Genomic DNA, 12,368 nt, shown 5'->3' with positions numbered 1-12,368 from the left:
AGCCTGGTACTCCCGAGAGCAAAACATTTGCTCTAACGCAGATGTTTCAATGCTCTCAAATAACGACAGAATGAGCGCCACTTTCATCCAGTCCAGGGGGAATAACATACGCCATCACCGTCATCAAAGTCACCCTGTTCAGGCTAAACACGGCCTACAAAAATAGGCAGGCAGTTTTGTTTGTGCTGATTGTCAAAGGCATTAAGAGATCTGTCATGGATCCAATTTTCCACCCCGGTCCCATTGATCCAATCTGATCCATATGTGCGGAGGATAAACTTGTTGCCAGAGCTCAACCTGGAAGCTGCGGAGGGTGCGTGCATATTCCAAACGGCCAGATGGAAACATAATGTAATCTGTCTGCAATCGGCCCACTTAGATATGAGGGATAATGCGAACAGAACACAACACAACAGAATGTCAGGCAACAGACGGCACTGCACTGGAAATTACATTTACTTACTTTCCATCCTCTTACCTACTTTCTGCTTTCCTCGTCACCGTCTTTGAGGTTGTCTTTGAAATTTTGCTTCTCATATACGTAAGCATAAGCATAAGTACATATACTCTTTTGATCCCGTGAGGGAAATTTGGTCTCTGCATCTATCCCAATCCGTGAATTAGTGAAACACACTCAGCACACAGTGAACACACAGTGAGGTGAAGCACACCCTAATCCCGGCATAGTGAGCTGCCTGCAAAAACAGCGCCGCTCGGGGAGCAGTGAGGGCTTAGGTGCCTTGTTCAAGAGCACTTCAGCCGTGCCTACTGGTCGGGGTTCGAACCGGCAACCCTCCGGTTACAAGTCTGAAGCGCTAACCAGTAGGCCACGGCTGCCCACTTATGCACCATTTCAACATTACTCATAATCTGCATCCATTCATACCTATCTATACTAGCTTGATGATATAGCAAGGTAGGTATTTCTAAGGGTATGTTTGTGTCGGTATGACTCTCACTGTGAGAGCTTTGGGTGCAGTAGGATTGCCCACTGAGTGTCTGTGTGTATCTTTGAGTAACTCCAGACGGTGTTGTTATCGGCCTCTCTCTAAGTATAAATGCAATGGTGTGCAAATGACTGCGTGTGAGTGAAACAAACAGGTGTACCCATCAGTCTACCTTTATCTACTTGTCTACAGTCATTTCCTGTGTATAAGCCGCAGGACTGTGTTTTATGCAAGTTAAAAAGAAACAAAACCATACTAATACCATATTAACTGCCCCCGTGTATTAACCTCATAGCTGAAGACATTTTGCAAAATCAATGTATAAGCCGCGGCTAACAGTTGGGAACCTACGGTATATATTATTTATTCATCCATATGCCTCTACATATGATTTTGGATAACTGAGTGTCTGACATCTGACATTGTATGTGTGGCCATGTGAAAGTGTGTGTGTGTGTGTGTGTTGTTTCAGTGCAGCCTACCTCTGAGCAGAGTGAGCAGGAGGGGGGGCTGCTGCGCCAGGCTGTGGCGCAGGGTGGGGTCTGCATACACCAGCTTCCTCAGCACCGACAGGCTCGGCTCCAGCAGGCAGTCTGTGTTCTGCCCACCCCACACACACACGCACGCGCACACACACACACACGCACGCGCGCACACACACACACACACACACACACACACACACACACACACACACACACACACACACACACACACACACACACACACACACACACACACACACACACACACACACACACACACACACACACACACACACACACACACACACACACACACACACACACACGCACACACACACACACACACGCACACACACACGCGCACACACACACGCGCACACGCGCACACACGCGCACATGCACACACACACACATATTACTGGCACAGGTATAAGAGGCGTGGCGAGTGTTTGTGTGTGTGTGTGTGTGTGTGTGTGTGTTTACTCATACTGTAACTGGCAGGTATGAAAGGTACCGTGGGTTAATGCTTACAACACCCATGGGTGACCACCCATGCGTCACACTTAGCTTTGTGTGTTCTGGGGTTTGTGTATATTAGAGCAATATGTTACTAGAGGGCATTTCTCAACACATTGTTTGGGACAAATGCTACAAAGGTGTTGTTGGATAAGCTGCTTTGACAAGAGGCAAAGGCCACCACAACAACAGAGGTCAGCATTTATAAGGCTCACTGTAAAAAGTTCATATTGTGAATCTGAAACCAGGCTGGGGATGGTCATTCATGCACAACTATATAGCTTTCAATTGTAAAATGTAAATGTAAATGTAAATCAGGATTCTCGGCCAAGTATACTTGTGGCGCTCCAGTGGCACTCGGGGAGCAGTGAGTGATTAGGTGCCTTAGGTGCTCAGGGGCACTTCAGCCGTTCCCACTGGTCGGGGATCGAACTGGCAACCCTTCAGTTCCAAGCCCGAAGCCCTAACCAGTAGGCTAGAACTGCCCCAATTGCTATTTTAGTAACTATGCCACCGCTCCAAATGGTATATTCCTTTCTGTGTTAACCAGAACATACGAAGAACATTCGAAGATTGCTGCCAGGCTATTCTGTGACAGAGATTTACGCAATATCATGTCATGCTTTGTGTTGCTTTGACAGATGTCAACCAAAAACAGTACGGAACTGTGCTTCTGTGACGACAGAGCAGCCACAACAGCCCCACACGTGCATGCACACGCACAAACACACATACCCTCTTGACTAATATAAAACCTAATTTTTCCCTGAGCAATTATATGTGGCTGGGGTTGTATCACGATCACAGCCAACCACTGACGTGCTAAACGAGTGAAAAGACAGGCGTTAATCAGTGCTAAAAAATCAAATGAAATACACCCGACTTGTTATGCAGTGCGACCCCCAAACCTTGCTCATTTCAGCAAGGCCTGTGTCTCACATCTTTTTAATTAGCGGTACTCACTTTTCTCCCTCTCGTTCTTTTTCCTTGTTCTGAATGGAACATAATTATCAGGCAAGGCCTGGGGAGGCACTCCTTAGACAAGAGGTGACAAATTAAGAGTCTGACACCATTAACTCCCATTACGCTTGCCCTGACATGGAGAAAGTGCCTGCAGCCAGCAAGAAAAATACAAGTTTTTGTAAAGAGGTTTTTGTTTGTTTTGTTGTTTTTTGTTTTGTTTTTTCTCAACCGCTTGGCCTCCTTCGACTTAAATCCCAAGCCGTGATGGAAAGATTGCTCAGCGCAGCAAATTGGAATGAAATTACTGTTTTGCTTACGCCCTAAACAAATGAGTGCATGGACGCTTTTTTCGTTTGAGTAATGTGAGACTATGCAAACACATGGCTCGCAGACTTCACCCCACAGCTGGTGGGATGGGTTTTATACTTCAGCAAAAAAAAAAAAAGGTAATGAAATAAAAACTAAATTAGATAAACAAAACAAACAGAGCAGTTATCCAGTTGTACCTTCATGGCGTTGTTCACAATGTCACTGATGACGCTGATCACTTTCTCGACAATTCCGAGGCTCTTCAGTGCTGCATGCATCGCTGTGTCTGGAAACACAAGAACATTGCCTCTCAATGTACAAAAAGTTAGGAGACCTTGTTAACTTTTATTTTCTTAATGAGAATGCTGTGGCGTGGTGCAGCAGCGGTAGCATAGCCACACAACAATCGGTCAGCCGAGGTTCAACTCCCAAACTTATCGTTTTCAGTATGTGCCTGCTGTGTCTACTAAACATCATGATCCTCTGACCTTTACATTTAATATGAAAAATTCAAACTAAAAAAAAACACTTACCTTAACTGCACACACTTACTAAACTTCCATACTGTAACTGTGGCTCTAGTTAGAGTAGTGAGGCACTGGGCTAATTACTATAGGTGGATACAGACTGGAGGTGTGTTTTGGGGGATATTGTTAGGGGGTGGTGGTACTAGTATCTTACCCTGTAGGATGACCACCAGCTGCTCTACGGCAGACCTCCTGAGAACCAGGTCAACCGTCTCAGAGGTGAAGATGTTGTACAGCTTGTTCACAGAGTCCACCTGGGAGTAGGGCAACACATAAGCATATACTGTAAAGAGTACACTGTATCGCAAAGTATGCAAGTATGCACCTGTGGGTGTGAGAAGACCAAATACAGTACAATGCACACATTAGAGTAAGTAATATGCATGTATGCATTAATGTACCCATACCTCTCACCTAGTTAATGAGAGCATGAGAGAGGGCTGTGGTTCAGTCTGGTCATCATCTGGTACTGGCACCTGATAGTAAGCAATGGTACCACAAGGGTCCCAAAGTCTATTCTGTGACCGGTCAGTCAAGGCCTCTGGCATGGCCTCTGTCCGGTCAATCCTTCACAAAACAGACTCTGCAGCTCCTACTGGTGGTACCAGCCAGTGCTAAGTATATGTTGCAAGCACTCACAGGAATGAACAGTTTGAGCTACAACTTGTGGAGACTACAGCGGGGGGTGGGGGTGGAGGGTCAGACAGACAGGGAGCTGACCGTGTATCTGTGTTTACCTTGAGGAAGGACTTGTCGGTGGTGTCGAGCCGGAGGTCCACGGCCTGGCTGAGCAGGTAGAGGGAGGGCAGCTGGGACATGGCGCTGCTCTCCAGGGCAGGGCGAGAGCTGCTGGCCCCGTCAGCACCCGTCAGGTGGGGGATCAGGTGCTGCACTGCTGCTGCTCGCGCTCTGAACACAAACACAAACACACGCACACGCACACGCACACGCACACGCACACGCACACGCACGCACACATCATCAGTCACCATAGAGCCAACATGAAGAACCATTTGATGTAGAATGCTTCTTGAGTGTCCATCTATTTTCTGATATCAGCATTTTTATTATCAATATGACTATATAATCATATAATATAATCACAATTAACGTTCCAGCTCCGCTAAGTGTTCAGACCGGATTTCTGGCATGTCAGATTTTTGTTGTTCGTCTTTGCAGTGTGAGCAAACGTACAGTATGAGCACAACAATCGCACCAGACTGAAACGTGTACTGTGCCTGGCTTTAAACCAACATTTTGGAGTGTTGACGGTGCTCCAATGTATGGCTCACTAGCCTACAGTATTCAAATCATTCATCAGTGGGTTGAGATTCTACCCATTCATGGGAGTTACTGCCAGATCAATGCCAGTCTGCGCTGAGAGTGAGAGGGATGACAAACATTTATGGACGCCATGGGAGGCCTCTCACACCCGCATATTAAACTTAATTAAAGTGTTTCTGTCAAGTAATGAACTTGGCAACACACACACACACACACACACACTCACTAATACACACACACACACACAAATTCATGTGCACAAACAGACACACACACTCACGCCTGGTGCTTGGAGAACAGCAGTCGGAGTGCAGCACGTAGCTTGGCGGCATGTGAACTCATCCCAACGCCTGCTTCGCCTGATGGTTCACTTATCAGCAGGATACAGTTTCCCAAGGCATCATCACTGCCGGCATAACTCTAGAACACACACACACACACACACACACACACACACACACACACACACACACACACAAAGACTTGATTTAGAGTGTCTCCCAACAACAGAGGTCCACAGAGAGCTGGCTGAGCTCAACATTGAATAAATATGCATAGAGGGGTGTGCAGAAGTGCTTCTCTGCATCTCCTCTGTAATGACGGTCCAATTACAGAGAGCACTTGGCAAAATGTAATCAATTTTGATGACCTTTCTGCTTTATTGAGAATTTTTTTATGCCCCCCTCCCCCATTTGTATTACCAGCGCTCAATCTAACCCAGTCTGTATTTATGAACTTTATACGAGCAAGGTTTGCATTACTTATTTAATTGGAGAACACAGATAAACACACTGCTTAAAATGTAGTATCTCTACATCCTTGCAAGACAGTTATACAATATATGCTAATGCCTACATTAGAAATGTAAGATCTCCCCTCCTCCTGCAAAGCTGGCATACACCAGGCGCTTGACTGGAGGCAGCACCTACCTGTAAGACGGGGATGACCGGGTAAAGAGCCTCATTAAGTTTGCTCCAAGTCGCGGCTGTCATCATTAATCTCCCTTTGAGCAGGTACAAGAGGATATCCTTGGCAGCTGACTTCACCTGTGGGCGGCACATAAACCAAATTGATGGCCGCGTGAATGGCGCTCTCAGGTGCTCCGTCATCCATTCCTGACGTGCAAGAACGCCTTACGCACAGCACAGCATATGTGTGGCATCTACCAATGTCAAATATTGGCTTAGCGTGACCTCGACATGTATTACATAGAAAATGCCTGCGTCGTCTTTTTTTTTTTTTTTTAAACACAAAGCATAAAGAATCCTTCAATGTGTCCTTGTTTACAAGGCATGTCATAGTCATGTGCGTCATGTCATCGCAGACACTTTGGGGGATGTAGAGTGCAGCGATACCTTCCCTGCTTGGTCCTGAAGGCCGAATGTGCAGATCTCGTAAAGGACTCGGGCATGGAGGACAAAATGGACGCTGCTGCTCACCGACGACACAGGCTTCGCCACGTTCTGAACTCCAAGGCACTCCTGTGAGATTGACATCAACAGTCCCTTATAGCCTTCTGCTTGGTTAATGTAAGGACATTTGAATAGGATGGCTCAGCAAGGTTACCTTGACAATGTTGAGGGTCCAGGTGTAACATTCCGTCTTGACAGGTAGTAGGGGGTGAGATAGGAGCTTCAGGTAAACCTCCTGACTTTGAGATCGGAGCATGGGGCTGGCCTGGGCAAACTTCCACCTGTGGGACACGTTCAAAGCCACATTTACTTACTTGCTCTCATCCAAAGTGACTTAACTGCACAAGCAATGGCACATACATCAATAGCAATTTGCACTCCGGGAGAAAAAGTGGCATGGCAATGTGGTTGTAGCTGTGCTTGTAATCAAATCTTTCTTTCCGCAAAGAGGCCGGTGATGGGCACTTGTTGGATTGCCTGTCTCTTTTCGTTTTTTAATGATGAGCCAAAATCAATTAGTAGAGATGGCAATCAATACAAGGCATATCATATTCTCTCCACTGATGCAAAGTTGACTTTGCAATGACAAAATTAAATCTATAAACTAACAAATTGATACTACAATTTGAAGGCTTCATTCTTTATTTTCTATTTATTAAGTATTATGCTATTGTTGAGAACACAGGAATTTGTTTGTTTGTTTGTTTTGACAGAGGTTTGTGACATCACCATCTAGCAGTCTGAGTAATCAGAGATAACCTGGGTACATTGTTGCCACAAAGTGCTGTCCAGTTTCCACAACACAGGCCACCTTTCACCTCAATAGCATTGTCTCTTACAGGTAGGAGCAGATCTGCACCGTCTCCTTCACCACAGGTAGGTGCTGATGGTAGGGAAGGCCGTCCACTGCTTGCTCAGCAAGTTCCAACAGCTCCAACCAATTCTTCTCTCCCTACAAGTCCAATCCATAAACAAATAAATAACAATTATATAATTATTAATAATTATTATGTGAGCCCATCAGTAAATAAGAAGTTGTAACATTACACTCTAAAAAGTAAAGACTGGCGCAAACGATCGATACCAACATGCTTTTCAAGTCTCTCCCCCACCGCGATGCCTTCGATTTGGCTATTGATTGAATTAATTATTAATCTTGCCCTCCTGCTGAGCATTAAGAGGCTGGGGGACGGGAGGCAGTTTAATTACCTCCGCTTCAGCCTCCTTCAAGAAGGCACAGGTGGCCTCCATGCTGCGGGCAGCACGGGACACGCGGCGGAACAGGCCGTGGCTGTCAGGGCTGGCCAGCTCCAGGTACGCCCCTGCGGACTCATGGGTACTGGGGAAGGCCTCGGCAAAGGGCGAGTCCAGGCACAGGAAGAAAATTGTCACCACTAGGTTCTCCGGAAGGTTCTTGTTAGCCTGCGTCAGGAGTGTGCCAAAGCAACAGAAGAAAAGAAAAAAAGCTGACAGTCATCCACAAACTGTATCAGTACAAATATCAGTTCAAATGAGGACACAAAGAATTGATGGACAGAGGTCTAGAGCTAATTTGGAAAAAGGTGAGCTAACTCAGTATGAAATGCAGGCAAACTGAACCAACTGAAAGGGAACTTAAACAATACTTTAGAGAAAAAACATAAAAAACATAAACAAGATTATTGAAAAATAAATTGGATCAAGAAATAGGGATATTCACCAAAGTAAACTCTGAAATGGTCTAGAGTTTGTAACACTATTTCTTCAGCAAATGTTTGAGTTTATGTCTATCACACACACACACACACACCCACACCCACACCCACACCTTCTCCACAGGTATGAGAGTTTGCAGCAGACGGATCGTGAAGACAGCGGTGCTCGTGTAGGTCATCCTGTGGAACACCAGTGATGCCTCCTGCTCCTCAGACATTTGGCTGTTGCGATAGGACAAGATGTCCGCCAAACCCTCCATGCATCCTTGGATCTTCTCCTTCTGGAGTAACAGAAGAAACGCTGAAGTTATAATCATTCCACCCAAATCAAGCCAAGCTCTCAGATGTTTCAATGACAGCAGTCAGACAGCAGGGGGCAGTAAAAGCACTGTGCATTACCACAGGAAACTTTCTCTAAGATGACAGAACACTTTTTAGGGGAGACGGCAGTGCCGTGAGCGTGCATAAAACACTGATGATGAGCAAGACGCATCGTGAAAAATACATAAATCTCCAAACAACGGAAGGCATTCTTATTACGCAGCACTTCTATAGTGAATACAGCACTAGCTACGAGCACAGACACAAGTAATACCCCACTTCAATCTCTCAACACTTGGAGTTGGAGTCTACTCTACCAGCCATTTACACAGGACACGACTCTACTAGGGCAGTAGCATACTGGAATAGTATACTCCTATCCTCCTGGTAGACTTCTAAAGATACAGCTGATTAGAATGGCACTGGACAAGTACCCTTAGTAGTGGTCCAGCGTGGCTGTTTGTGTATATGGACAAAGATGGGAGCACTTGTTATGTAGCTACCTGAAAAAGTATGCAGATCTTGTGGTGGGATTATATAAAGAAAGGGAGAGGAAAGAAAAACTGGAAAGAGGGACGACATCAGGTGTTTTTTTCACACACGCTAACAGACATCAGGCCGTGACGCAGACGTGGGCAGAGGGGCTAGGTGGGAAGAGAAAAAGGAAAGAGAGAGAGAAATGGAGAGAGGAGAGGAGAGTTAGAGTTAGAGTAGGAGGATGAGAAAGAGAGTGTGAGAGAGTAAGGCTAGAGGAGGAAGAGAGAAGAGACAGGATAGAGGGGAGGGAAGGGAGAAAAAGAGGGGGGGGGGAGCTTGTGAACAAGCGAGGGAGAGAGGGAGGAAAAAGATGGGAGGAAGAAAGAAACAAGATAGACAGAGAGAGGGAGAAGGAGGGAGAGATGAAAAGAGAAACAAACTGAGCGAGTAGCAACTCAGAGGGAGAGAGAAAGAGGGGGAGCGAGGGAGAGGGAGAGACGGAGGGCTAAAGAGACTTGCCAGTTCCAGAGCGGTGAGGCTGAGCTCGTCCCACAGCTCCTCAGACACGCTGTCTTGGAGCAGGGGCAGCACGGCGGACAACAGCTCCAGGGTCCTCTGGAACACGCGCACACTCTCTGCAGCACAGGAGTGCAGACAGACATCAGCACAAGAGCATCATACAGACCTCTCAAACACACACGCACACACGCGATTAAAAAACACACACACACATAATATCAGTATACAACCCACCCACACACACACCCACACACCCACCCACCCCAAGTCTGAGGTGAAAATACGATAACAGATGAACTAACATCAACATAAAAAAAAAACCAACACACACATACATACAGTATATCAACAATACCCACAACAGACATATGACAGGCATATGAAACTGATACAGCTATAATCACATGCACATGCCCATGTGTGTATGCCTCTTGCAGCCTAGGCTGTTGCGACATGCACAGACACACAGATAAACATACAGGCAGAATTTGAATGTGAAAGCTGTGATACGACACACAAGAGAAGGACACACAGAGAGACACACAAACACACAGTCAAAACAGAGACACAAACATACAGGCAAATGACTCAAAGTACTTCCATATGCATGTTTGAGCAGATTTAACCAGACACAAATGGACACTACAAGCATAAAGACTCTAACGCACACATTTACACTCACAGTGATATGAGACCAGAAGTGCAGGAGAGAATACACAGAAGCATCTGGTCTGGCTAGGCCTCATGCACACACACTCACTCACTCGCACACAAACACAACCAAGCAGGCACAACCACACACACACACTCTCTCTCTCTCTCTGATAAGAATGCACACACACATACAGTACAACAAACAAATACACAAATTCTGCATACACATACAAACACACACACACACACACACACACATATAAACTCTCACAAGAGCGCACGCGTCCACACACACACACACACATATAAACTCTCACAAGAGCGCACGCGTCCACACACACACACACACATATAAACTCTCACAAGAGCGCACGCGTCCACACACACACACACACACATATAAACTCTCACAAGAGCGCACGCGTCCACACACACACACACACATATAAACTCTCACAAGAGCGCACGCGTCCACACACACACACACACATATAAACTCTCACAAGAGCGCACGCATCCACACACACACACACACATATAAACTCTCACAAGAGCGCACGCGTCCACACACACACACACACATATAAACTCTCACAAGAGCGCACGCGTGCACACACACACACACACACACACACACACACACACGCGCGCGCCCAAGGAGTGGCCTGGGGAATGAGAATGGAAGAGCCACTCAGCACGTCTCAGCAGGTGTGTTCCTCCCCTCCCCCCTGCTCCCCGTCGCCTCCTCACCGGTCCTGAGGAGAGGCAGCGCGTGCTCCAGGGCCGCCACGCTGAACTGGGCCAGGCTCCACTGCTGCACCTGCAGCTCCAGCGCCTCCTCCTGGACCTCCAGCTCCGGCTCCGGCTGCTCCGGCGGGCCCCCGGGGACCTGGGGGGACTGCAGGGGAGGCCCCGGGGGAGCGATGCCCCCTCCCTGAGACCCACTGCTGCCGCTGCAACCAGAGGGAACGCTTAAGGGCACGAGGCAGAAAGAAAAGGCGTAAAAGATGTAATACACGGCTCCGCAGAGCGTGACGAGAGGGTTGGGGTTCTCAATTGGACTACAAATAAAATTAATTCAGTCTATAAATGAGGAAGGAGGGAAAAACCTTCCACCTAATCCTGTAGCTCTGCCAGTGGAGAAGATCATAGTTTTGCACCCCAGGGCCAAGCGAGAAATATAAAATGAGAGGGAGAAATATAAAATGACCAAATTTTACATTTACTTACTTAGCAGAAGCTTTTATTGGCTCAGTACAGTAAAGCCATGGGATTGCCTACATAAAACAGGCTTTAAAAATAACAATCACAAAGTACAATAAAGGCCTACGCACACGGCCGGCAACGCGACTGTGATTTATGGCGGGCGACCAGCAAAATGGAATAGAATCTATTGAAGTGAGCGGTGCGACGCACCGTGCAAGTGGAACGACAGGGCGACTGTCGCCGTCGCTCGACCCTTTTCTATTTTTCAGGGCGATTTTGATACGTCATAATAGAAAACAGCTGTCTGGCCACTGAATCGATGGGTGATCGCGTCGCCAGCAGTGTGTGTAGTAAAGCGATTACAGAATTCCACATTCACGTTTGACTATCATATTAAGTGCTGCTATACTGTAAGTGCTACAAATGCCAATTGTGCACACAATCTTTTCCTACATTGACTCAAAACTAACCTGTCCATTTTGGCTTCAAGCATCTTATTTAACATAAACTGACCAGATCATTTTCAAAATCCTGTTTTACTTTACTGGGCAAAGATGGCAGAAGGGCTCTGACCTTGAGGAGGCCGCATCTCCGTCCTGGCCATCTCCCCGGACTCTTTGCCCGGTGCGACCCAACGCCGACGGCCTCGGGGAACCGCTACGCTCCGGCGATGAGGCCACCGAGCCCCGTTGTGTCCCTCGTACTTCTTGGGAGTACGACACTGAGGAGTTCTGAGATACAGGATCTGAAGTGTAGAATACAGCAGAAATTCGACAATGTGTTGTGCTCTATTTATTGCTCAGCTGCCAGAATACCTGGGAGAACAGCACCAAGATCATGCTTTAATTTCCCACTAAAAAAAAAAAACACGCTATTCACAGAAATGTACTACAGTCTTTACTGTCAGTCACTTTGGATAAAAAGCATCTGCTAAATGAATAAATGCACAGTTCACAGATGGGGCTGGCATAAGTGCATCTAGATTTCATTAAAGGAAATGTACAAATAAGAAGAAAGTTTCTGGCAAAGGTCAAATCAATTTGAACCAACTTTT

At 46.6% G+C, this 12,368-nt stretch overlaps 1 protein-coding gene across 2 annotated transcripts in view; it reads right to left on the bottom strand.

Moving 5' to 3' along the window:
• Positions 1-12,368, bottom strand: part of rttn (rotatin) — a 60,125-nt gene that overhangs the window by 43,100 nt on the left and 4,657 nt on the right. For both annotated transcript variants that reach the window (XM_076290840.1, XM_076290841.1), the window contains exons 8-21: positions 11,888-12,059; positions 10,859-11,061; positions 9,455-9,570; positions 8,251-8,418; positions 7,653-7,865; positions 7,283-7,395; positions 6,598-6,724; positions 6,387-6,512; positions 5,961-6,077; positions 5,312-5,451; positions 4,485-4,656; positions 3,902-4,001; positions 3,418-3,506; positions 1,430-1,547 (exon numbers count right to left, since the gene is read on the bottom strand). In XM_076290840.1, coding sequence (XP_076146955.1) covers positions 1,430-1,547; positions 3,418-3,506; positions 3,902-4,001; positions 4,485-4,656; positions 5,312-5,451; positions 5,961-6,077; positions 6,387-6,512; positions 6,598-6,724; positions 7,283-7,395; positions 7,653-7,865; positions 8,251-8,418; positions 9,455-9,570; positions 10,859-11,061; positions 11,888-12,059 — 1,974 coding nt within the window. The remainder of the gene's footprint in view (positions 1-1,429; positions 1,548-3,417; positions 3,507-3,901; positions 4,002-4,484; positions 4,657-5,311; positions 5,452-5,960; positions 6,078-6,386; positions 6,513-6,597; positions 6,725-7,282; positions 7,396-7,652; positions 7,866-8,250; positions 8,419-9,454; positions 9,571-10,858; positions 11,062-11,887; positions 12,060-12,368) is intronic.

This window comes from Alosa pseudoharengus, unplaced genomic scaffold (genome assembly GCF_046254945.1).
Source record: "Alosa pseudoharengus isolate Yale_2024_CS ecotype anadromous, Long Island Sound unplaced genomic scaffold, YU_APseudo_1.1 YU_APseudo_1.1_scf_18, whole genome shotgun sequence".
NCBI classification, from domain to species: domain Eukaryota; kingdom Metazoa; phylum Chordata; class Actinopteri; order Clupeiformes; family Clupeidae; genus Alosa; species Alosa pseudoharengus.
Note: the sequence above shows the minus strand (reverse complement) of the source record. Positions and strands in the feature narration are given on the sequence as shown.